Source organism: Symphalangus syndactylus, chromosome 3 (genome assembly GCF_028878055.3).
Source record: "Symphalangus syndactylus isolate Jambi chromosome 3, NHGRI_mSymSyn1-v2.1_pri, whole genome shotgun sequence".
NCBI lineage: Eukaryota > Metazoa > Chordata > Mammalia > Primates > Hylobatidae > Symphalangus > Symphalangus syndactylus.
This window is the reverse complement of record NC_072425.2, coordinates 140619380-140646758: the sequence shown is the minus strand read 5'-3', so window position 1 is coordinate 140646758 and position 27379 is coordinate 140619380. Positions and strand designations below refer to the sequence as shown.

The 27379-nt window shown below is 46.3% G+C and overlaps 1 protein-coding gene across 20 annotated transcripts in view; it reads right to left on the bottom strand.

The window, feature by feature from the left end:
- Positions 1 to 27379, bottom strand: part of GRAMD1B (GRAM domain containing 1B) — a 273173-nt gene that overhangs the window by 50113 nt on the left and 195681 nt on the right. For 15 of the 20 annotated variants that reach the window (XM_063636592.1, XM_055273542.2, XM_055273545.2 and 12 more), the window contains one exon: positions 255 to 465. In XM_063636592.1, coding sequence (XP_063492662.1) covers positions 255 to 465 — 211 coding nt within the window. Of the gene's footprint in view, positions 1 to 254; positions 466 to 3374; positions 8036 to 9823; positions 12499 to 15867; positions 16147 to 17059; positions 19144 to 27379 lie in introns of those variants that run through there. The other 5 variants (XM_055273556.2, XM_055273553.2, XM_055273559.2 and 2 more) reach the window with 5 other exon arrangements.

Sequence of the window (27379 nt, the reverse complement as noted above, 5' to 3'; positions counted from 1 at the left end):
CCCCTCCAAATCTAAAAAAAAAATATGAGCCTCCCTACCTCGCCCAGCCCGCCAAGAATGCTTAGCGGGGAAGATATTTAACTAGGGTCTCTCCTGCCTGCCCCGCCTCACCTCACTGGATAACGACTATCTCTGGGCCATTAGGGCTGTTCATCACCTGAGGACCCTCGCAGATGTTCTCCGGCTCACCACCCCAATATCGCTCCCCGCAGCCCCTGACGAGGAGGTACCGCCTCCAACGGGGTCCCGCTCACCTTGGAATTCTTGCCGCCGCTCCGGCCGGACTGGGAGGAGCAGCTGCGCTGCACGCCCTGCTCCGGTGTGGACGGGGACTTGTCCGAGGAGTGATCTGAGCCCTTCTCCACCATGGTGTCTCTGTCCTGGTTCTGCGGGGTTGGCGAGCGAGACCGCTTCCGGAGGATGGGCGAGCAGGCCGGCGTGCTGCGGTTGGAGTTACTGGCAGTGCTGCGGCGGCAGATGGAGAGAGGGAGCGGGGTGGAAAGAGAAGGAGGAGGAAAGGCAGGCAGTCAGTGATCAAGGCCAAGGACAAGTCCAAAGGAGCCAGCTCAGGGAGCCAGGTGAGGGGCTGGGGAGAAACCGGGAGAGAGGGGCCCAGGCTGCGGCTCGCCGCACCGTAATACTGCCGCTGGCCACGGGAGGGCAGCAGTGCCCATGTGGACACAGACGCACGAGGCTAATGGGCAATCGACATTTAGACACGCATCCGTCCATCTGTCCGTCCAACCCGTTATTGTTTGAGCCCCTATTATACGCCAAAAATTGTCTGGGGCATATGGAATTTAATACCTGAAAGGCTCACTGGAGACCATCCAATACAATCAGCTCATTTTATACATGCTGCAAATGCAAAGCTTCTATATTTTGTTCAGACATTTTTGTTCATGAAAATAACAATCACAGTCCTATTTTTCACAGCCTTCACATACGCATTATTTCTTAAAACATTCCACCAAGAGAGCAATGGCAAGTACCATAATCCCTATGTTAAAAAATGAAGACCAGTGCCTGGCAGAGGAAAGCTAAATGCCCACTCATCAGAGAAACAAAGTGCGGCTCTTCTGATGTGTAACTCACCCACACCATATTATTTCCTTGTAAGGAAGCCATGTGGGTTCCTGCTTCCTCTGCCCAGGGTAAAGATGCACACAGCCAAAGTTCTCACATTCCATATCCCCATACCCCAACATGTATTCCCAATAAGTACCTTGTACTTCCCACAGGACCAAATCCACTTACACCAAGGCTTATAAGCTACAAATAAAATATTGACTATTTGATATTTCACTTCTGTTTTCAATGGACTAGAAGAAGAGATGAGAGACAGAGGGGAGAGAGAAACTGAATGCAGTTGAACGTTTGCTTTGCTTCCGAGAGTGGAGAAAGGAAAGAGATGGAGAAAGGGAGAGGCTAAGTAGAAAGTGCCAGCAGAAATGGGAAGGAAAGGAAATGTGAGATTGGAAAGCCAAAGAAGCACGGGGCCGGTGGGGTGTCCTGCCCACCCACTCAGCAGTCTCTCAGGCAGGTCAGGCTTCGGGAACACCATGGACCCCCCTGCAGGCTGCATCCCAGCCTTCCCTCGGGGAGTGGGGTGCAGGGCTGGGGACACTGTCATTTGCATGAAGATGCAGCTGTGACCTCAGATGTCCCATTGGCCCCATTTGCAATGAAAACCATGCCCCTTCCAGCAAAACCTTCCACCTGGGCATCCTTAGCAGAGAGAAAGGCAACAAATCCCAAGAGCCTAAACCAGCAAGTGTGGGCAGGAGGGGAGCTGGGGGCAAGCAGTGCGGTAACTTTTGGAAGGAAACTGATAAAGAAAAGAAAAAGGAGACCAGAGAAAAGGAAGATAAATTTGCCCCGAGTATGTATGGAGAAAAGCAAGGCCCAATGTTCCACTTCATCCTAAAACAGAATTTGCATTTAAAATCTCATTTCTAATACTAACAATAATTGTTACTGGGGGAGGCCAAAGAGGCTCTTCCCATTTTTGCCCCACCCAATCCTTATCCTTACTCTCTAAACTCGTTTGCCACCATAAACTCTGGAGAAAGGAAGGTACATTCCTTTACTTTGGTTGGAGATGCCAGGCCGTGGGGCTGGTGGCAGGCAGATCCATGAGTGCACAACCTCTGGGGAAGCGTGGAGAGGAGGTGTCAACACACGTCTTTCTGGGGTGAGCCTCCTTGCCCTAGGGCCAACTCCAGCCCATAACCACATATTCCAAGGTTTAAACTGTCTTCTAGGATTATGTTACTAGAATAACGAGGACCTCTAACCTCTAGTCCCAGCTATAATAGTTTGCTCAAAAAAGAACTAGAGAAGTTGGGAGTGGTGGCATGAGCTGTAATCCCAGCTACTTGGGAGGCTGAGGCAGGAGGATCATTTGAGACCACGAGTTTGAGACCAGCCCCGGCAACATGGTGAGATCTTGTCTCAAAAAGAACTAGAAAAAGGATGACAATCAAGTACATGCCTATCTCAGACACAATGGCCACACAGCCATTGTGTATTTTCCTTAGATAAGCAACATCTTCACAAATTCCAGACCCTGGAATGGAAAGGAGATTCCTTCATCCTTCCCCAAACCCAGAATCCCTGCTAACTGGCTTCAAGCAAGAGGTCGGCAACACACTCTAACCAGGAGGAAAACTGACTCCAACTATCCAAAACCACATGAATCTCACATGAAATGATCAAAGCGTGAGAACTCCTCACTGCCCAGCAGCCCCACTTTAGCCCACCCTACACACACCATGCAAAGATCTACATACCTAAAATGCTGCCTTCAACACATCAGCCAATAAACAACTTATACCATCTCTCTGTGCTCTTAAGGCTGTTGATCATCTGTGCTGTTCTTGGAAACTTCTCCCTGATGACACACACCTCTCTTCTACTCCTCTGCCTGTCTCAACTCCTGTCTCAACTCTTGCTACCCAGCCTGAAATTAATCCTTCCCTAAAGGTGAGTCTGTCACCTCCCTGGCCGTCTCCAGCTTTCTCTAACTTCAACCAGGCAGAGACTCCTCTACCTGCTTCCGGCCCTGGTCACAGTCGCTAGCCTGACCCAACAACCTGCTGCTAGGTGGATGCTTCCTCCAGACAATGTCTTGTGAGTGCCCCACACTGAACACAGAGCTGGACATCTGTCCTCCCAGACCTCCTCCCACGACTGCCCATTCTCAATGGCAGTTTCATTACCAGGTTTCTCAGGCTGCAGACCCCTCTCTTCCATCTCACTCCACAAAAAAATGAGTCATTGAATTCCACCAGTTCTATTTCTACAAAGCTTTTTACCTCATCCTTCCCTTCCTTCCCCAGGGCCCCAGTTCAGGTTCAAGGAATTCTGCTCACCTTCTTCCAATAAATAGCCGGTTGAGTGGTCTTCTCTGCCTCGTTTTCCTCTTCCTCCTCACTCACAGCTGTGTCATTAATCTTTCTAAATACAAGCCCAACATCTCACTGTGCTCTACCAGCTCCCACATTAAAGTCCCAAATCCTCAAAATGGAATCTAAGGTTCTCTGCTAAAAGTAAATGACACCTCTATGCTTTTTCTCTCCTTATATGCTCTTAAAGAGCTTGCATATTCCACACCTATACACTTTCCCCCAATTCCCTTAATATACATGCTCTTTCTCCTGACTCCAAACTCCCATACGACTCACTACTTGAGCCTAAAGAGCCCTTGCCCTCCGCATCTTGCTGCTGGAGTCCTGCTCATTCTTTTTCTTTTCCTCCACATCTCCCTGCTGGAGTCCTGCTCATTCCTTTTTTTTTTTTTCCTGTTCATTCTTCAAGACCCATCTCAAATCCCACTTGCTCCAAAAAGCTTTTGTAAATCTCCACCTTGGAGCTGACTAAAGCACTGAATGCACATAGCCTGGTATGAAGGACCTACAAACTCCTGGAGGCTCAGCCCTCTGCACGCCCCACACGGCCCAGCAGGGCTCTGTAAGTGGCATGTGTTCCACTGAACTGAATCCCATCCTACTGACAGTCTTCACACCCTTGGCTTTACCAATCCCGAATATCAAGATGGCTCCCAAATCTGTACCTTCAACCTGCTAATATTCATGAAAATAGCTAAACATTATTGAGTGTTCATGAGCTCCTGGTACAGCACCGAGTACTTATTAAATATTATTTTGTTTAATCCCCCCAACAAACCCATGAAGTTGCAACAAATAGTATCATTAGTCCCATTTTTCAGGTGATATATTTGGATTCTTGACAGATTAATTCACCCAAAGTCACACAGATGGATGGGAGGCAGGGCAAGATTTCAAACTTTCAAACACAAGCCTATCTGACTGTCAAGCTCATTCTCAGAAGCAGGCATTCAATCGCGTTTGTTTGCCGGGTGGATAGAAAGATAGACAGATGGAAAGACAGTGGGTAGCTGGGTGAGTACAAAGAAAGAAGGAATCAACTTCCTGCCTCCAGGCTTCAATCCATTCTCTCTTTTCCTGTCAAAGTGAACTTTCTAAAAAGAGGATTTAGCATTTTTTTCATCCTTTTTGATGATTAAAGACCCCTATAATTTCCCGCCCTCTGTGGAATAAAACCTGAACTCTAGACTATACGTTCCTCAATTATCTCACTCAGCCTACCTCTGAGAACCCCAACACTGGCTACCTTTCCAGTGCACCTCTGCCCCAGCCATCGGGGTCTACCTGTGCCTCTGTCTCAGCCATCGGGGTCTACCTGCGCCCCTGCCTCAGCCATCGGGGCCTACCTACACCTCTGCCGCAGCTATCGGGGCCTACCTGCACCTCTGCCTCAGCCATTGGGGCCTATCTGTGCCTCTGCCCCAGCCATCGGGGTCTACCTGTGCCTCTGCCTCAGCCATTGGGGTCTGTCTGCAGATCCTTTTGCCATGCACACTCACTCTTCCATGTCTCAGCAATCTCTCTCTCTCTCTCTCTCTCTCTCTCCCCCTCCCTCCAATCACCTGATGGACATCTACACTTCCAGACTAAGCCCACATATACCCCTTACGTGTCTCCACCTGGTGCTCTACCTCCACTCTGATCCTTCTCTAGAAAAGAAGAAATGTTTGCAGTTCTAGTTCTAAGTCAGCAAAGTCAGCACTAAACTTGCTAGAGTCCTGAAACTCTTACCAGGTAACCCATTATCCCATAGATTTGGATGTCCTGCTGAGCAAATAAAACCAATTCCTGAGTATCTTCTAACACATAACATATATAACATAACATAATGTTTCAAACAAACTTTATAATGTGCCATTCATCTAACCCTGTCATCATTATTAATAACAGGATTGCATTATATTTCAAAATCTTGGGATTTAAGAGCTAAAAATAAAAAAGACCTTACATATGCTGTAGGGATGGAAGGAAGACTGGTGTTAGATGGGCTATGGGACTAAGACTCCCTCCCTTAGGGTTAGTATATTCAGCTCTCAACTTCACATGTAAGAAACCTAAGTCTAGGGGGGTTAAGTACCTAGACAAGGTGATATGACTTTGGATCTGGCTCTTCAGTTCCACAAATATTTCCTGACCACCTGACATATGCGAGGCATTCAAGTTCATTTTGGTGAATGAGAAAGGATCTGTGTGCTTGGGACATTTCTAGTCAGGAAGAGCTAGAGGCCTATTCTTCCCATGTTAATATAATCAATAAGTGGGATGACAGAAGGGAATAAAGGAAAACAAGAAATGCTGCCTTGAGGATGTGGCAGTTGAGCTAGATTCAGAAAATGTGTTGGAGTTAGCCAGGTGAAGGGTATGGGGTTCAAGGAGGGCACGGTAGGAGAGAAGAGAATGTTCGGGGTGGCGGACAGCATGAACAAGGGTGAAAAGGCATAAAATAGCATGGGATATATGGAACATTGACAGAAACCATGAGTCACCAGCTATAACATGCTCAAGCTGATGTTTTAGAGATTCCTGTAATCATCAGCTCTCATTCATAACAGGTCCTCTAAGACCCCCACCAGCCACCTTTAAGCCATGGCAGGGGTCCCAGAGGTCATTCATTCATTTCCCCATCTCCCCTCTTTTTAAGACCGGCAACACAGGCTATTATTGCTCTCCTCCCCTGGTTACCTTGTTAGCAAACAGTGCTCCCTAAAGTCTGATCACAGTATCTCATGCTACCTATGGTTTGATCCTACCTCCTATAGTTAGGTCTAGCTGATGTCCTTGAGAAAAGGGAAGTAGAGAAAGAGGACGAGGACTCTTCAGGCTTTCTTCAGTGACTCTCTGCAGCATCCCAGCCCCCACCCTCACCCCCCCACCCCCCGCCCATCTCAGACACGATGGCCGCTACACCACTTTGCTTGGCTTTCTTCCTCATCCTTAACCCTGGTGTGGTCCTGCGGGCACATGGCAGACCTTGTCAGCAAGGCAGCTCCCTGATCAGCTACACATGCATTTTTCAGAATCCTGAGTAGGGCAGAATAGTTAGTTGGTGTTCCGGTGTTCATCACTTGAGTTAACTTGTTTGCCTTCAGAGAAAATCATTTCTGCCCCAGATATTGCAAAATATGTACCTGTCTCTCTGGCCCCCGGTGCCTCCACCTGCTTGGACTGCAGCTGCTCCTTCCTGCTTCCCTCTGCAGTGCACACCCTGGCTGCCCCAGCCCTGGCACATTCCCAATCAGACTGTCAGCCCCCCTCCCCACACATGGACACTGCAATGAAGTGTTGACTTCATTGTTTCTTCTAAGCCCAGCCCTACAGTGACCTAGATGATCAAATGTATGGCTGTAATCATCTCAGTGCCAGGAGCACTGGTAACGAGAGATACAAACACCTATCTCATAGGACTACTGTGTTAAATGAAATAACCTAAGTAAAATATTTAGCACAGTGCTTGGTACGCTCCATAAATATTTTTGAGCTGCTGCTATTATTAAGAAGGCTCTTGGCTAGGTGCCGTGGCTCACACCTGTAATCCCAGAATTTTGGGAGGCCAAGGCAGGTGGATCACTTGAGATCAGGAGTTTGAGACCAGCCTGACCAACATGGTGAAACCCCATCTCTACTGAAAATACAAAAATTAGCTGGGCATGGTGGTGCACACCTGTAATCCCAGCTACTCAGGAGGCTGAGGCAAGACAATCAGTTGAACCTAGGAGATGGAGGTTTCAGGGAGCCGAGATTGTGCTACTGCACTCTAGCCTGGGTGACAGAGCAAGACTCCATCTCAAAAAAAAAAAAAAAAAAAGAAAAGAAAAGAAAAAAAGAAAGACTCTTGTTCCTCTCTGTAAAATGTGGAGTAAATATCCTTGTCCGGTTTCCTCAGAGGCTTTGATGTTCCCAAGTGTCACTTCCCATAGTAGGAAGCAGGAACACAAAGGATACTTCCTTAACATGCAGAATCCCAGCCTTAACCTGATACCACCCCCCCCAATAAATGAAAATTTCCAGTGGATGGCCTTAGGAATCTGCATTTCAAAATAAGTATCACGGTTGATTCTGAAGCACTCTGAAGTTTGAGAACCACTACACTCCCAAGAAACTATCTCTTAAGTATCAAGGAGTGAGTGACATATCTGCCCCAAGTGACAGAGACCTGTTTACAACTCCGGGTATAACAGTGTGCAGTGTCCACCAGGTAGGTGGACCTGCTGGAATAGTAAAATCATTTGAGCTTGTCATAGGAGTTGCTAATGTGGAAGAATCTGACGTGGAGATGATGAGGTGTAGGCAGAACCTGATGGGACATCACCTTTTGATGTAGGAGACTAACAATTACCATTGGCGTGAAGGCCCACAGCCATATCACAAGCACCTCCTCTGTCCCTGCCATTTGTAGCATGTGGTAAATGCTGATGACTAGTCCCTAATTCCTAAGAGAAGACTATCCTGTTTTCCAGTTACACACGTCCTATCCTCATGCTGATTCCGAAGTTTCATTAATAATCCTTCTCAGTTCTTTATAATGCCACTGCAAATATCCATACGAATTAGCCAGCTCCCCTTTGAATTTTCCCATAGCACATGCTCAAGTGGCTGAGAGAGGAGAGCCACAGGTGTATTTGTATAACATTTGCATGAAATTTACATGCTGCCTGCAAATGCCTCCATTTGTAGGTCTGCCCCACTAAACCAGTTCCAAATTCAGAGTCTATGAGGACTCCATGAAGATGGTTGTTCTTTCTGTATTATCGCTAGTCACTTGCTAGAGTCTACATTCTGTGCCCATGTATTATCACTAGTCACTTGCTAGAGTCTACATTCTGTGCCCATGTCATGGCAGGTGGGAAGGGCAGACCCAACTGGAACCTTGTAGCGGGGAGTGAATAGCCCAAATCACAAATGCCAGCAGGGCTCCCAATTCCCCTTGGATCCTCCTCCTTAGATAGCAAACTACCAAGTCACTAGTAGTGACCTGGTAAGGCTTGCTTCACTCCTTGTCATAACCCCCTGAAGTTCCTGGTCTCAGCTCCTTTTACTTATGAAAATAAACCCACAGTCCCAAGTTCTCAGGAGATTTGACTGGTTCAGAAAGAGCTGAAAGGGCCTTTCAGGTCCAACCCTCTCACTGCTATGAATACAAAAGGTCCAGAGAGATGACACAACTGTCCACCAAGGAGTTAACAGACAGCAGGATGGTTCTTCCCCTTCACAGCTCAGACTCAGGTGTCTAACAGTGCCAATCTCAGTGCCTCCCCTTCCCCACACACACGCTTTTCAGGATGCTGGATGGGGCTGGGGTTCAAAAGCATAAGACCCGCACTGTTCTAAGGGGAGCTCCCTGTGGCCATGCCTGGAACCTGCTCTCTGTGTGCCTATCACTGGCATCTAAACCTGGTGATAACTGCAACCGGGTCCAGTTCCCTTTCTAGGGGAGAAAATCAAGCTGTGATTACCTGTTTGAAAGAAGTAACCAGAACAGCTTTGAGAAGAGATGTATTTTTTTCCCCACAGCATAGAAGTTCTCTTCCCAAATTTACACTAAAGCAGAGTCTCAGCCTGGTCCAGGGTGCCACACGTTGGCCTAGATTTAGCAGCAGGTTGCATTTCAGCAAGGGACAGAAAGGGAAAGGGCTCCCAAGCTAACGCCTTTCTTCCCTGTCACAGTTCCTACAGATGCCATCTGCAGATCTGACACAGAATGGGCCTTCCCTACCTGCTGCAAGGGCAACATTTTGACAGAAATGAACCTCTTGTCCCCTCTCCTCCATTTGGGAAAACTGCGGAGATTCCTGGAGGCCTTTCCAAATTGGGATCTTGGGTGAAGTATACAAGGTGTTCAGAGACAGGGTCTGCCCAAAATTTGGACCAAAGGTGGAACTGGACTGTTGCCAGGTTCAGACCACTGGTAGAGACACCTTATAAATGGAAGCCTGACAATTCTCCAGGCTCATGAACCAGCCACTGTGGGCCACCCAAACATTCACTCAGTGTCCAGACGGCCCATTCCCTACCTCCTTCTGCACTCCGCCCCTCACATGCCCTATCTCTGTAAATACTGTGTAGATAATTCAGGGCACTTCTTATGGGCAACAAGCCCCACTTACTGATTCTTCCTTCCCTGTCTTGTATAAATATTTAAGTTATTAAAAAAAACCCAAAACTTTAAAAAATTTTTACAAAGAAATTTAAAGGTGGGACAGCCCATCCAAAACATTTGCAGCCAGCTGACTAACTTAATACCTAGACACAGTCTCATTAGGGATCTCCTCAAGCCTGGAAGGAATTACTTGGTGCAAGGGAAAGTCTGAGCAGTGACTTCGGTTGTTGATGAATTTATTAATTGACAAATTAACATAAGGGCAAAGTCCATGGAAAGTTTTTGGCGAAGTAGAGAAAAGTAGCACTTCAGTTACCCTTCCACTGGCGTTCTCAGTCCAGAGAGGTGATAGGAAGAGGTGGACCTGGGCAAAGGTTGTTTGCTTTTCCTGCTCAGGCCAAGGAGAAGAGGTCCTTCATTACCATGGCTGGAGTCTCCATCCATCCCACTCCCCCCTGCTGCCTGGCTTTCCTGCAGCTTCTGTTCAGTCCAGAGTTTGGAATTCAATCCAGGAACAGGCATGACAAACACTATTTTTCATTTCCATGGAGACAAGGCCCTGCAATAGAACCAGGACTCCATGCCTGAAATGACAAAACAGACTGACCCACTTTTCCCCCTTCCTACAAAAACAAAATAAGTTTGTTTGGGTCCTGCTAGAGCCAAGGAGAAAAAAGCAAGAGTTCCTGTTATCTCAATGGATATTTCAAAGAGGAACAAATTATAACCATCTTTGAAAACACTGATAATGCTACAGAACCAGTGTCAGAAATCAGACATAAATCACTTTACCCAAAGGGCTCATCTGCAGTAAATCCATTCTGCGTCCTCCTCCGAAGCTGCTGGGGAGAAGGTTCATCTCCCCTAAGAGAAGGATTTAATGACCAGCTATCCAACTTCTTATAGAATCCAACTGTTTCCTCAACTTGTCTTGCACCATTCCCTCCCTCATTTTATTCTAGCCTCCCTGGACCTTTCTTTTTCTTGAGCAAACCCAGTTCACCTAGGATATTGGCACTTGTTGGTCCCACCGCCTGGAACTCTTGCTCTAAAATTTTGAATGCTGGTTCCTTTTCAGCCTTCAGATCAAAGCTCAAATGTCACCTCCTCAGAGCAGACTTTCTTGAAGGGCCACTCCATGTAAAGTGGCCTTCCTAACCCCAGGCAATCATTACCACGTGGCCCTGTTTCTCTTCGCTGCCCTTATAGGAGCGGAAATTGTCTTGTGTTGTTGTTGCTGTTTCATTGCTTACTACCAGGCTGAGCACTCCATGGGGGCTGGGGCCATGTGTATGTGTGCTTCCCCAGTACCTCCAGCAAAATGACTGGCACATACTGGGGTTGCAGATATATAGTCCATGAATTTTAAAAAGTGGTATCTTCTTTCTTTTTTCTTTTTCTTTTTTTTTTTTTTTTTTTTTGCGACAGAGTCTCGCTCTGTCTCCTAGGCTGGAATGCAGTGGCGCGATCTTGGCTCACTGCAAGCTCCGCCTCCTGAGTTCACACCATTCTCCTGCCTCAGCCTCCGGAGTAGCTGGGGCTACAGGCGCCCACCACCATGCCCGGCTAATTTTTTTGTATTTTTAGTAGAGACGGGGTTTCACCACGTTAGCCAGGATGGTCTTGGATCTCCTGACCTCGTGATCTGCCTGCCTCGTCCTCCCAAAGTGCTGGGATTACAGGCGTGAGCCACCGCGCCCGGCCAAAAAGTAGGATCTTCTTAAAGCCATACATTCCATCGTTCAGCCACTCTGATAGACATGTCTTTATAAAGCTGGCCCCAAATCTGCCTTTTTAAAAAGGCCAGCCTTTTAGTCCTTTTTCTGGCTCTTGGGTCCATGAAAACTAAAATATGACATCACTTCCAGACTCTCTGCTAGCCTTGTCACTCTGTCTAGACATCAGGGTACCTGATTTAAAATCCTGAGCTGATTGGTGTCCTTGAGAAAATCACTTTTTCTTTCTGTGCACCTGTGTTTTTAGTCTGTTGCATGATCACAACCTATTTTCCTGGAGTAAGAATCCTTTAAAGAATAAACCTAATTAGACCATGCATCCCAAAAGTAAAGAGCTTCCTATAATTGCTCATGGAGTGAAACAGGATTAGCAGTGGAATGTGAATTCCCAGTTAAGAAACTGAATCCTGTTCCTAAATTCAGTCCTTTCCACATGGCAAAGACACGGGATGAGAGTACAGATTGTGGCTAGGCATATATTCAGCTAGTTCCTACATCCACAGCGCTGGGACAATAAAGACTTAAGATAAAGCAGAAGATACTAAAATCAAACATAAGAACTTACTGGTGTTGTACAATTTCCTTTTCCTGAGATTGTTCAAAGCAGAACAAATGCCTAACATTTAGGGGACAGTCCTGCTGGGTTCACAGGCTGGGTGTTGGCTGAGCTGATCTACAATAGTCTATAGTTTGGAAGGAGCCCATAGTGGTCATGTAATCCATCCTCCCACTAGGTGCAGGGCTCCCTCTGCAATGGCCCTGACAACAGCCACCAGGCCTCTGCTTCAGATCTCCACTGACAGAGCTCCCACTGGCCAGCTGCTTACATGTTGGGGCAGCTCTAATGGCACTCTTATGTGCCACAGTCCTCATTCCTCCATGACTCTCAGCGATCATTATCTGTCCAAATCTCTTTGATTTTAATAGTCTTTAGAAATTAACCTAACTTTGCTGACTCAATGTCATTAAGCGAGAATTTTGGAGCACCTCTAACTTTGTATTACATATTCATCCTGAGGGCCCAATAGGACAGCAACAGTGTCACAGTTGTTTGTATCCACATGATATTAAATGTGATATTGGGCACACAGTAAGAATTTAATACTTTCAAAATTGCCTCTATGGCCAGTTGCAGTGGCTCATGCCTGTAATCCCAGCACTTTGGGAGGCCGAGGTGGGAGGATTGCTTGAGGCCAGGACTTTAAGGCCAGCCTGGGCAGCAAAGCAAGACCTCGTCTCTAAAAAAAAAAAAAAAAAAAAAAAAAAGAATTAGCCAGGCGTGGTGGCAGATGCCTATAGTCCCAGCTATTCAGAGGTTGGGGCAGTAAGATCACCTGAGCCCAGGAATTCAAGGTTGCAGTGAGCTATGGTCACACCACTACACTTCAGCCTAGTCAACAGAGACCCTTTCTCAAAATAAAATAAAATATGAAATTACATTAATAAAAGTATATAATAAACTTGCCTCTAACAATCTCAGTCAACTCTTAAGTACAATCCCACCCAAAGTATTTCAGAAGCCCAAACGTTCAAGGGAATAGAAACTTGTGAAAGCAGAAAGGCGCTAAGCTCTCCCAGGAAGCCCCTTCCTCAAGAGATTTCCAATCCACTGGGAGGCCAAGACCACTGGAACAAGGCAAGGAGTTCAACTGAATAGAACTTCCAGCTTCCCCTGTGTTTGCTCATCAAGGGCCCCTCCCCCATCCTCAGCAAGAGAAATGCTGCTACTAAAACCAAAAGGAATTCCTGCAGGATCCATCCAGCCACCCGTCAAACAGTTGGTGAGGACCATGTTCTATGCCCATGCCAGGTAAAGGTTTAGGCATTGGGGATACTGTCCCTGACTCTAAGAAACTCACAGTCTGATGGAAGAGACAGACATGTAAAGAACTAACACTGTGCAGTATCTCCCATCACCACTCGTCAAGGGAGACAGGCCAGGAAACTGAGGAATGGCCCCCAGGAGTTAGGTGGCCTTCCTGACTCAGGTCTTCCTCATGTCTGATCTGGGGACAAATCACTCCTCTCTGAGCTTCCGCTTTTATTATGCAAGAACAAGAGTGGATGCTGCCTAACCCCCACAAGGACATGGAGGAGGATGACAAAGAACATATAGAGAATATACTGTGAAGAACTGAGAGCAGTAGCATCTCTGAGACAGAAGGACTCAGATCTAAATTAGGCAAAGCATCCAGAAACAAAATCCAGGCAGTCTGGGCCCACAGTTAACTCAGCATCACCAGCCTTTTCTCTGGCCAGGGCCACATCACCTCAGCGCCAGAGGTTGCTATGGTATTGTCAGCTCAATGTTCCTCGAGAGGCAGTCAGACTAAGGCTGTGCAGGTGGGGGAGAAGTTGTGACATGCCACATGCCCTGCCCCTTATATCGCTCCTCCCCTGACCTCACTGGCCTACCAGGATGGCTAATCTCTGCCTGACCACTGGGATTCAAACCTGGTTCTGGTTTATTTTTCTGCTATAACTCAAACCGAAGCATACCAAAGAATGACCACATGTTAAAGTCAGAAATTTTAGAATAGAGAAAACTGTAAGAGGTCGGTCCTGCTGCTGGCTTCAAGCAGATGCCCGTCAACCAAGAGAGGCTTTAGTCTAATTTAAAATACATTCAGGGTACGAAATCCCAGGGCTTTCCCTTGCCACCCTTCTCATTGTCTCCTGCTATCATCAGGAAGTTATTTATGATTTTAAGAAGAAAAAGCCCAGCCTGGGCAATATAGTAAGAGCTGGTCTCTACCGTACTTTTAAGAAAACTAAAAAATGTTCTTAAAATTAGCCAGGTGTGGTGGCTCACGCCTGTAATCCCAGCTACTTGGGAGGCTGAGGTGGGAGGATTGCTTGAGCCCTGGAGACAGAGGTTGCAGTGAGCCGACATCATGCCATTGCGCTCCAGCGTGAGTGACAGAGTGAGGCCTTGCCTCAAAAAAAAAAAAAAGAAAAAAAAGAAAAAACCCTCTGTTCTATTGCACTTAATCCCATTTTCTTTTATTCCAGCTATCCTAGACTGCAGGTCAGTTCATCAGTTATAACCCTTCCCCTGTTTCTATCCTCCTTTCTTTGGGTGAAACAATTCTACTTCCTCAAACCTATTCTCCGAAGTTAAAAATCACTTCTCCTACAACATCCCCACCCAATCTTTACCTCTCAAGGGCCAGTCACCAATTGATGTATAACTCATTGCACCTTGGGGCAGCTCTGATAGTTTTTATTTTAAGCTCAAACTGTTTCCTGTGGCTTGCTACCAAAGGTCCCATCCTACTCCCTTGTGAGCCATAGAACAAATCTAATTTCTCCTCCACATGACATTTTCACGTGGCTCTCATGCCTTCTCGGGACCTGCTGGACTGTCACATTAACATGGCGATGGCTCCCTTAGCCAGTGATTGGGCTCCATCTCCTCTGAATGGAGTCCGGGTGATCTCAACTTTCTTAACTATGAAGCCCAGACGTCCAGACATGGTTATAATGCTGCAGAGAAGTGGCCTGAGCAGCTCAGAATAGAGCAGAATCATCACTTCACCTGCTTTGGGAATGATAATGCAAACCTATGTTTTCAGTCATTTTCTGAATCAAAAGTATAAAGAAATTGCTCACTGTTCCTTTATGAGTCTCTGGGTATAGTGCTTCAATCTTATCCTGTAGGCTAAGTGGGGTGCATATCCCTCCAAGAAGCAAACACCCCCACCACTTCCCCCATTAGACAAATCCAAGTTTCGGCAGAAGGATGAACAATTTTACCCCAACTCAGGTTACACTATAATTCTGAGTGTTTATATGAGGATCTCTAGGCCAGATGCAAAACCAGAGACCTTAAGAGTCTCTTATCTGGACACAAGAATAGTGTTTGCATTTTTAAGTGGCTGAAAAACATCTGGAGAATATTTTGTGACATGTGAAAATGATAGGAAATCCACATTTCAGAGTCCATAAATAAAGTTTTATTGGGAACACAGCCATGCTCGTTCGTTCATAAATTGTCCACGACTGTTTCTACTGTGCAAAGCAGAATTGAGTAGCTGAGACAGCCCGGCCCACAAGGCCCCCAGTATTGACTATCTGGCTTTGTACCAAAACAGTCTGCTGGCCTCTGGTCTAAACAGAAAAGACCTTGAAAAGGTCAAGGGGAGGGTGCCTGCGTCTCAACCATTGGGAGAAAGGGCTGCAGGCTTGCTCCTGTCAGCAGAAGAAATTTGTAGGGCCAGAAAAGAAAGAAGCAGGGAGGGGGCGTGGGAGGTGTTTAGTTTTAGGCTTTTAAAAAAATTATTATTAAATAGAGGCAGGGTCTCGCTATGTTGCCCAGGCTGGTCTTGAACTCCTAGGCTCAAGCGATCCTCCCACCTCAGCTCCCAAAGTGCTGGGATTACAGGCATGAGCCAGCACACCCAGCCAGGAGTTTTTCTTCTAGGTGATGACAGCTTTTATTCCTTCATTCTTTCCACAAGTGATTGTTTTGCAGTTGCTTAAATGCCTACAGAGGTAACCGGACTAGCTGATTCTCCACTCCCCACCCACCCCCAATCCTCACTGGGCACTACTTTTTAATCATGGCCTTGACATTATCAGTCTCTTGCTACGGGTGACTCCCAAAAACATCCCTTTCCCTTACCCTTTTTCCAAGGCCAGCTTTTTTCATCTTGGTTCCAAACTTCTCTAACCTGCCGAGTGCTATCCAAGGCAAAGGCTAGAAATATGACCACCATTCAAGGTCAGCTGCGGAGGGAGGAGAGGCAGGAGGTAGAGGAGCGAGGGGGTCTCCCCGGAGTAGAGTGTGCTAGCAAGTATCAGAGAAGAGGCAAAGATGGCTTTCTCTAGCCCTGCCTGAGCTCTTGGCTGAGGCCCCGGGGAGAGAGCAAGCTCCAAGTCCTCCCCCAGCCCTCTACTTCCTAAATCAAGCAAATAACTAACAATGCAAGGAGGTGAGGGGGAGTAAGGCCCAGCCACTGGGTAGCTATTTTCTCAAAATACATGGCAAATCTCTGTGCCAAATGCTGGCTAAGCCAAAGAATAAACAAATCCCTTTATTTCTCTGAGATGAGAGCTATCAACTTCCCCTCTCATCCTCTCCTTCTGCTGGCCAGATCCATCTGTCCCATGGCCCTCTCCCTGTGGGATAAGCAGTGTCTGTCCATATCTTCCTGACCACAGCTCTGGCCAGCTCCTATCCGCCCCCGCCCCCCGCCGGGAGGCACTGCAGAGGGAAGCCAGCAGGTGGGGAACAGGAGCACATGGCCTGTCCACACCTCCCCCAGAAGCTCTCGGCCAGTTCTCCATGATGCATTGTGCCACTAATTCATTCCTCTGCCCTCCTTTCTCCAAGTTAGAGGGTCCTGAATAAGTCTTGCTGGACAAGGAGACCATCATCACCCTCAACCCAGCCTCTCCCTCCAGCCCACCCCAGGGCCACCCCTCCGTGATTCAGAGCTCAGCTCTAGCAGTGCTACTATAGAGGAGAAGAGAAAAGGCTAGGGAGGGAAAAGAAGGTGGCATCTCTGCAGCATGATGTCACACTGGCTGCTTTCGGATCCCCAGAACAGAAAACAGAAGCAAACAACATGGACTCCGGATTTACTCTGCCTTGAAAGGTTTGTGTTCCTGGCAGCTCTGAGCAGCCTGCGTCAGATGAGAAAAGCACACAACCAGAAAGACAGGTCTTCACCACAGCCCCCAGGGCCCCATTCTGACCCCAGGACAGAGCCACCTCTTTCAAAAAATCCCACGAGGAAACAAAGACGCACACACACACACACACACACACACACACACACACGCACCAGGCGTCAGCACAAGTTAGCACTAACCTGGAAGCCATTAGGTAGGAACAGTAGCAGAGTGCAGTGCAGAGAGGAACTCATTCATTCATGCATTGGGCAGTGGGGGGCAGGGGCGGGGAGCGGGGGCCCTGAGGAGGCTGGAGGGCACTCACCTCCATGACCATCCCAAAGCCCTGTTTCTAACGGGGAGGGGACTCGGGCCAGGGCTCTCAGAAGCTGGGGGCGCTTCTTTGCTCTGCTGTTTCACACCGCTGTGGCATTTTAAGCATGACTCCCCTTTATTTCCCTCTCCCCCACCTCCCTCTGCGGCTGTTATTTGGTGTGGTCGTGCCGCCTTACAGAAGTCCCTCTCTCTCTCTCCCTGGCTCCCTTTCTCTCTCTCCCTCTGACTCCCTCAACAGACAGCTGTTCTGAGCTCAGGCACGCACGCGCACAGGCGCACAGACACACTTAGACACGCACCCCTCTTGCGCGCAGACACGCACACGCGCACACACGCACACGCGTCGCCTGCCGGTTTACATAATGCAACTCTTTGGTGCAGTCAGCTTGCCGGCACTCAATTATTCATGCCAGCGTGGAGGACACAGCCGCTGGGGCTGCGGGGGGGTTATTTCCTCTTCACCCTCAATCCGACAAAACACAAGACCATGTTCCCCGGAGACTCTGCTCCCTTCGCTGCCACCAATTATTTCCCAGGTGCTGCCCACTAGGTCGACCTGTATCAAGGAGGTGACACTAAATAAAAACACAGGTGCCTGGCTCTAAAGAGAGTCATGCATCCTTCAAAGGATGACGGCTGCTCTCACGGCCCGAGCCCTGGGAGTAGAGGAAGAAAGGAGGCCAGCACTGAGACCATACTCCGCAAGAAAAGATGGCCGAGGGCCTCTTCAGTGTAGCTGCTCCCAGACTTCCAGGATGCTCGCCTCTCCGGCAGGTCAGGCTCTCACAGACGGCAAGAGTAACACTGAGGGAAAGCACTTACATTCGTGGCAAGGCAGAGTCGCCTGGGTCTTCTAATTCTAAGCTGCACCTCTTAAAGGTGTTTTTTTTCTCTGTCCATTCACCGAAATGCAGTATTAGTACTCAGACAGCCCCCAGAGGAAAGTTCTGGCAGTGCGAGGTATTCTATTCAGCAACGATATTAATAATATTTTGAAAGTCATTCATGGCTTACAAAGCATTTTGCCTACATTCAATCATTTCATTCCCACCACAATCACCTAAATACTGACCTGTCTAGTGGATCTGGAAATTGAGTCCTGGAAAAGTGAAGGTCCCATGCAAGAAAGAGGCAGAGCTGGGAATCCAGATCACCTGCCTCCAGACCCATGGTGATTAACTAATTGCCTTACACCCCAACTATCTGAGAACCACTGTTATCTCTTGAGGGATGTAGCACAAAACCGACAACACTAACAATGATGATGGTTAGCTCAGTGCCTGGGAAACTTTAATCCCCTAAGAATCTTCTTCACCCACAGATTCTGATACAGCAGGTCTAGGGGACCACCCAAAAGTCAGCCTTTCTAACAAATCCCCGGGCGATGCCCACATTGCTATTCCAGGACCACCCTGAACAGCAAATGTTTGGCTTCTGCATTCTCATGCTTTGAATCTTCCAAAAAGACAGTTTTGTCTGTCCAACGCAGCTGCATAGGAAAACATGCTGAAGGTGAATAGTAATTATAATCCATTGATGTCACCTGCATCCTGCTCAAACTCATGCTGAGAGCTAATATTTCTTGGGCATCTGTTGGCAAAATGTCTCATTCTGGGAGGGCCAGCCCCTGCAGGCTCATCATGAAGTCTTTCCAAGATTGCTTGTGTCTGCAGCCCGTTGATACAACAGCGGCCTCACAGTATCTGGGAAGCAGACAGGTCTGGGCTGTCTGGCCCTACCTCTGTTACCTAGAGGAATTCCAGCTCCAAAGAAAGGTATATTGGCAATGCCCCGATTTCAGCCATCACTCCTTGTCTGGCTCAAGTCCGACCTCTTCTGAAATGCCTATCTGGCTCTTCTCTGTTAATCCATAGAAAGATCTTGGACTAGAATCAGATCTGGAACCAAAGCTGAGTTGCACTGCTTGCTGGTCACCCACCTACTCTCATCTCAGACTCAGTTTCTTCATCTGAAAATGCTAATACTACATATTTCCTTCTTTGTACTGTTGAAAAGATGATGAAGTCAAGAAAAGCATGTGAAAGCACCCAAGAACAGTTGGGTACCTCTCCTGCCCCGCCCTTATAGTACACATTTAGAACTTAATTGCAGATTCTGTTGTCCTCTGTTGGTTTTACATCCCTGAGAAGATCGTAGGCTATTTTTTCTTTCATGTCCCTCCAGCATGTAGGAGTACTGGGTACAAACATATTCAGTAAATATCTTTGGGCTGGGCATGGTGGCTTATGCCTGTAATCTCAGCAGTTTGGGAGACGTGGGTGGATCACTTGAGCTCAGGAGTTTTAGACCAGCCTGGCCAACGTGGTGAAACCCCATCTCTACTAAAAATACAAAAATTAGCCAGGCATGGTGGCACACACCTGTAATCCCAGCTACTCGGGAGGCTGAGGCAGGAGAATCTCTTGAACCTAGGAGGCAGAGGTTGCTGTGAGCCACGATCGCACCACCGCACTCCAGCCAGGGCGACAGAGCAAGACTCTGCATTAAAAAAAAAAAAAAAAAAAAAAAAGTTGCACTGAATGTCCTTTCCTCCATTAAGGCATAGACACAGGGGTTGGTGGAATCAAGTGGCCAGAGTCCTAGTCCTAACTTCCCCACTCACTTACTATATAACTTTGAACAAGTTGTGGTAATTTTGAAGGGACTTTCCTTCTTTCACTATAAAATGTACAGCTGTGTATAGGCTTACATTATTAGTATTTTCATGGCTTATATTAAATACAATGGGTTAAAATCGTATGTCAGGGACTAGACAAATACAACTTCAAATGTTAGTCCTATCAATTACTTCTTCTGTGCTCTTTGAAAAGTTTGCTTCACTAAGTTTCCGATCTTAATGAAAAGTGTTGGGATTAAATGACGTAAATACATGCGACCTGCTTCTCACTGCATCTGACACATAGTATGTATCTGTCCAGTAAACTAAAGCTACTATAATCAATACTGGTCAAAAACAATAGCTACTGTTGAAAAACACAGTGAAAAATATCTTCTAGTGTTGAGACAGATATTCAGAAGCCTTGAGTTTGCATACAAGAAAGATCTCAGTTCCTTAAGATGCACGAAGTATGTGTGTGGTATGTCTTCGGTCACCAAAATGTTATTTGCCTGCTCCCCTCAAAATGGACACATTAAATAATAGAAAAATAACAAAACAAGCAAATCAGGGAATCTGGACTGTGTCTACTGTTAAAGAATACAAGCCTTTCATGATGAGAAGCGCTTCACTTGAGCTATAATAAAACCAAAACTATCCTGATGATAGCAAAACAGTACTATCTATGTGCAGTGCAATTTGCTAAACCCCTGACAAAAATTATTTCATTGAATTATATCAACAGTATATGAAATGGATACTACTTATTATTCCCATTTCTCAGACGACAAAATGAAGAGGTAGAAAGTTTAATAACTTGCCTATAGTACATGGTTATTAAGTAGTAGAGCCTGTATCTGAAACCCCATCTGCCTTACCCAAGTCCTACTCTGAACCATTACATTGCGTGTGAAAAGAAGGGGCTACTGACATGCCATTAGGAAGGCATGGGCCTTTTTGTCCTAATGGTGTTTATAATTTTACACAGAGGCACTCATACTTTCTGCCCTTGTCCTTCTTGAAAGGACAGCACAAACTCTGGGGTGACCAGCTGATCCAAGAGCAGGTACATGCTGCAATCCTAACAAAGCCAACAGGACTTATGCCTCTGGACTCAATCTCCACACTTTCACAGCTATTTGGTGCCTAAATTCCCAAGCTGCTTTTCTGTAAATGAATTTAGGAAATGGAGGTAAAAGTGGGTACCTTTCTCTGAATTAAACTTTTCCTTCAGAGATACAGAAAACTGACACTATCTTCTATTTTTTAAAGGAAAAGAGGTTTCTGAGAGTCCTGTGCAGTGTCAAAAGCACTTTCCGGAGACCACCCTAGAGGAATCAGGGCTAAGAAAGAGAAGATACACCTGCAGGCCGGGTGCGGTGGCTCACGCTTGTAATCCCAGCACTTTGGGAGGCCGAGGCGGGCGGATCACGAGGTCAGGAGATCGAGACCACGGTGAAACCCCGTCTCTACTAAAAATACAAAAAAATTAGCCGGGCGTGGTGGCGGGCGCCTGTAGTCCCAGCTACTCGGAGAGGCTGAAGCAGGAGAATGGCGTGAACCCGGGAGGCGGAGCTTGCAGTGAGCCAAGATTGCGCCACTGCACTCCAGCCTGGGTGACAAAGCGAGGCTCCATCTCAAAAAAAAAAAAAAAAAAAAAAAAGATACACCTGCAAATCCAACTGAACCAATCCATTCAACCCAGACCTGATCAATCACATTTTATATAAGGAGGGTCAGTGTCTACACAGTATTTTATTCACTTCCTGTGTTTGATAATTTTTGTTGACATGCATGGGAGACATTGACAATAAAGGCTAAGATCTTACATCTCTGAATCCTACCTTCATTCTAATAAAATAAAATTTAAAAACTTTTACAGAGTAGCACTCCAAACAGTTATGTAAATCTGAATTTGCTGAATCATGGAGAATGATAGGCAAAAGTGAACCTCATTTTTTTTTTTTTTTTTTTTTTGAGATGGAGTCTCCCTCTGTCGCCCAGGCTGGAGTGCAGTGGTGCGATCTTGGCTGACTGCAAGCTCCGCCTCCCGGGTTCACGCCATTCTCCTGCCTCAGCCTCCCTAGTAGCTGGGACTACAGGCGCCCGCCACCACGCCCGGCTAATTTTTTTTTTTTTTTTTTTTTTTTTTTTTTTGTATTTTTAGTAGAGACAGGGTTTCACCATGTTAGCCAGGATGGTCTCGATCTCCTGACCTCAGGATCCATCCACCTCGGCCTCCCAAAGTGCTGGGATTACAGGCGTCAGCCACCGCGCCTGACCGAACCTCACTGTTTTAAAACTATCATCCAAATCACAAGTGCTTTTCTGAAGCACAGTCATTTAGGAGATTTCTGAAGTGTGTGGGATACAAAGAAGAAGAGAAACAGGGATCGACAAGTTACTGAGAATTCACCATTGCAGGCACAGGGGTAAATGCTTTTATGCCTTTTATCCTTTTATAAAACTTATTTCAGGCCAGACGCAGTGGCTCATGCCTGTAATCCCAGCACTTTGGGAGGCCGAGGCAGGTGGATCACCTGAGGTCAGGAGTTCAAGACCAGGCTGGGCAACATGGTGAAACCCTGTCTCTACTAAAAATACAAAAATTAGCCAGCCGTGGTGGTGGGCGCCTGTAATCCCAACTACTCAGGGGGCTGAGGCAGAAGAATCACTGGAACCCAGGAGATGGAGATTGCGGTGAGCCGAGATCGTGCCATTGTGCTCCAGCTGAGTAACAAGAGTGAAACTCTGTTTAAAAAAAATGTATTTTATGAAACTGATGAGAAAACTGAGTATCAGAAAGCTATACTTTACTTACCCTTGATCACACAGTTATTTCTAAAAATCCATCTTTTCCACTGGGCACAGTGGCTCATATCTGTAATCCCAGCACCTTGGAAGGCTGAGGCAGGTGCATCACCTGAGATCAGGAGTTCAAGACCAGCCTGGCCAACATGGTGAAACCCCATCTCTACTAAAGATACAAAAAATTAGCCAGGTGTGGTGGCAGGCATCTGTAATCCCAGCTACTTGGGAGGCTGAGGCAGGAGAATTGCTTGAACCCAGGAGGCGGAGATTGCAGTGTGCCAAGATTGCACCATTGCACCCCAGCCTGGGTGACAGAGTGAGACTCTGTCTCAAAAAATTATAATAAAATTCATCTTTTCACCATACCATGCTACTTCCATAAATAAACATCTACTAGGCAAAAGGTGCTTGTTATAATATTGCATTTAACCCTCAAAACAACCCTTCAAGGTAAGTTCCATTGTTCCTACTCAGGCTACGTATCCATGTATTGCCCCTCAGCTGCAAATCCACCCTTCTTTTCCCTGCCTTGTGATGCTGGAGCTGTGCCCTGTCAAGGTTTCTTCTTTGCCGGTTGGCACAATGTTATATCTTGTCAGTAGGGGGTGCTAGACAGACACTAGAAGGGGCTGCCCTTTTTTGTTCTGGTGCTTTTCTGCAGAGGTCACCAGCCTCCCAATGAGTTTCACTGATACCCTAATGGGCAGTTTCCAGCTTATGTGCCCCAGTCCCCAGAACCTCTAGAGCCTCTGTGCCATACACTGGGCCATGGCCACACCCTCTCCAATAAGTTCTGAATTTTGGCCTTGGGTTTGGAGGAGGTGCAGGGAGCCTTCTTAGAAGCTTGTCCTTCAGTGAGTGAGTGGCTCAATCCTAGGAGCTGCTCTCTACATCTGTTATAACAAGAGGCATCTGTTATACCTCCATTCTTCAGAGACTTTCCATGTTTTTACTTGTTAATGATTCTTTTATCATTCTTTCTTGAGACAGGGTCTCCTTCTGTTGCCGTGGCTGGAGTGCAGTGGCGCGATCTCGGCTCACTGCAGCGTCAACCTTCTGGGCTCAAGCAATCCTCCCACCTCAGCCTCCAGAATAGCTGGGGCTACAGGCACACACCATCATGTCTGGCATTTTATTTCTTTTTTTTTTTTTTTTTTTTGTAAAGATGGGGTCTCCCTATGTTGCCCAGGCTGCTCTCAAACTCCTGGGCTCAAGCGATCCTCCCACCTTGGCAGCCCAAGTGCTGGAATTATATGCATGAGCCACTGCACCCAGCCAATGATTCTTAATATTAAATTTTCCCTGTTCAAATTATTGGTGTGGTTTCTGTCTTATGGGACCCTCACTGATACACTACTACATGGATGAGCAAAAAGAAACTCAGATGAGTAGGACATCATCCCTTCCTCAAGTTATTCCTCCAATAAAATGGCTAAAAGCATTTAAAGTATACTATGAGCCAGGTAGGGATTTTATACATTTAATATGTATTCCTTCCTTTTATCCATTGACCCTACTTTATGGAAGAGGAAACTGAGGCATCTCAGTGACTGAAGAATTTTCCGAGATCACGTACAGAGTAAACAGAGAAACCAGGATTTGTCTCCAAGACAATTTGTCTCCAAGATTCTGCAGTGCTGCCCCAAACAACTGGCTGCCCTGAGACTGAAAGAGGGTCAAGGAAACAGAGGGTATATAGACAGTCTGTCAGGAAGTTTGGAAGAGGAAAAAAGCTAGATTGTTAGCCAAAGAGGTCAACATCTGACCAAAGTTTTTTTAATGGGAAGGGTCATTAAAGATCTTTTAACTCAGTCCTTGAATTATAAACGAGTTGGTATACACTGGCCGTCAGGGACTCTAGAGACCCTATTAAATAACTCTTTCCTGAATCAATGCTTAGGATATGGTCCGTGCATCATGAGCCATTAATGCAAGAGAACTGATGTTCCACAGATGTCCACTCTGTCCGCTCCGAGTTCCCCAACTCAGACTCTAATCCATGGAAGCTGGGCCGGGGGTGTCCAAATGGATATATTGATTGCCTCTGACCCAGCTGTAACCCAAAACCTCTCATTAATACTGCATCTCTCTCATGAGGAGCAGTGATGTCTATGTAATTAAAACTTAAAGCAAGAAATGGCCAGGAGGTTGAAGGGAGAGGAAGCTGAGGATTCAGATGGCTCCAACACAACATTCACCCTTTAGCAACCAACATTGCCACTCAATCAGGTACCCACCCTTTAAGTCAAATTTTATCATGTGCACATGGATACATAGGAAAGCCTTCCCTGGAACAAAATGCAGCCCAGCAGAATAAACACACTTAGCCCCTAGCTCACTGGGAGCAGAGCCTACTAGGGGTAGGTCTCCTTCTACACATTAGTTAAACCCCATTTCACCATGCACACCAATTCTCTTTTCCAATTTTCTTTTAATCTTATCCAAATAGAATAACTGGCTCCTGGGTATTACCTTTTTCTTTTCTAAATGTTCACTAAAACCAAATCTATATCTTCAGCCAGCTTCAACTACAAATTCACCAAATGATCTATACTAGTGGTCCCTAAACTTTGCTGTACTTCAGAACCATCTCAGAGTTTTTACATAACCAACTAAACAAGAATGTCTGGGGATGGGAACCAGGTATCAGAGCTTTTGAAGGATCTCCAAGTGATTGAAATATGTGGCAATGTTTAGGAATCATTGGTCTATACTATTTTCACCTAATTCTCTAGTAATTTAGTATCAAAATAACTTTAGAAAACATAGACTAGTGATCTATATTTTCTAGATATTAAAATTTTCTTTAATCCAAGATATCCTTCCTCTTGTTTAATAATTTCCCACATAAAAAGAGCTAACACTCATTGAGAAGGTATTGCCAGGCTTTGTTGTAGGTACTTTATGAAGGGGACAGTGGGTCATATCTCCTTTAATCTTATTATTCCAATTTCATGGAAGAGAAAATTGAGTCAAAGAGATTATGAGCACATCGGCAACTTTATTCAGTATAACAAGATGTCATTCATCTGGGACGAGAGAAATAGACAAATTTAGAAGGGTCAAATCCTCCCATGTTACCTTTCCTTTGATCTTTGGGTTTTAATTCAACCTGACTACATTTACTATAATCTTTTTGGTTTTGAAAATTGCTGTCTTTGAAAGAGAAGACAGGCTGAGCACAGTGGCTCATGCCTGTAATCTCAGCATTTTGAGAGGTCAGGAGTTCGAGAACAGCCTGGCCAGCATGGTGAAACCCCGTCTCTACTAAAAATACAAAAATTAGCTGGGCGTCGTGATGCACCCCTGTAATCCCAGCTACTCAGGAGGCTGAGGCAGGAGAATTGGAGGCTGCAGTGAGCCGAGATTGTGCCACTGTGCTCCAGCCTGGGTGACAGAGCAAGATTCCATCTCAAAAAAATAAAAAATTAAAAAGAAAAAGAAAGAGAAGACAACTTTGTGTAGGTAAATTTGGTGATATTCTGGGATATACTAAAAAGGGGAGAAAAGTCCTTCCTTTTTCTAGATTTTCAGCATTAGAGTGTTGAATGGCCACAAGCAAGGATCTACACAGGATGGCAGACTCTAAAAGAGTTCTTCTCCAGAGGATAACGCACAGGGCCCCATGTGTGATCAGGACATTAAGCCTCATGTGTGGAAAGGACTGGGCAAGGAAATGGAGTCGATTCCCGGGGAGGAAAAAAATGGGATTGGGGAAAACGAGGATAAATTAAATAATGTGTAGTCACGATTCTATGGAAGTCAGTGGAGTAGGAGCATGTATACATGGAGCCTAGGGGCTGCAGAGAGGCATAGGGAAATGAAAGTGAAAAATTGAGAAGGATGATGGGTGGAACTGCTCAAGGGCAGGACTCAGAGTCTCACCTACTGGGGAATATCCTAAGGCAAGTTGTCCTCTTTATAGGCAACCATAATTGGCCAAAAAGGAAGGCCATGAACAAAGAAACTACCAACAGGTGGCTACAAATGGGGCTGGAGACCTTTAAAACATGGGCATGGATCTAATTTGCCTTAATTATGCAAATTAGAGTAATTTAATTTGCCCACAATCCCAGGTTTACCATGGAAAGAGACTAAATAATCACATATACAACAAAGTCCTATGTTCTTTCCGCCACCGCAAGCCACCAAGTTTTGGGCATGGTCTGCCCCTAGCTACCCTCTGACCTTCCACATGTGGCTCTGCCTCAGTAGAAGTCCCCTCTGTCAAGGGGAGATGATACCTGCTCTATAAAAGGGTGACTGTGAGAATGAACAGATGCAAGGCAAAGTACAACACTGTAGAGTCCCCATCCCATGTAGTGTAGAGGTTTCGCCTGGGCATGATACTCCTTTCCAGAATGAAGTACTCATCTCCCCAGCTGCCTGGAGTAATAGCTGCTAATGGGTTACAGCTGAGTCTCTTTCTGGGCCCTGCCCTGGATTAAAGGAAGCAGCCTCGCCCAAAAAAACGCCCCTCCCTGAGGACAGACCACATCCAATGACTAGTCCAGGAGAGGATACCAAAACCTGCCCTTTGCCTCAATTTGGGATAACCCTGCAGAGCAATCTCAGCTCTAGAATTTTTTATGGAATTGGCTAAAGCAGGTGCATGAGAGTTGAACTTCTCCCTCAGCCCAATCCTGATTCCCTCACTTGCTTATAGCTTTGCTCCCAACAGCACTTCCCAATAAAACTCCTGCAGGCAAATCTGTCTCCAAGTCTTTTCCAGAGTCCCTTTCCAACTGAAGACATG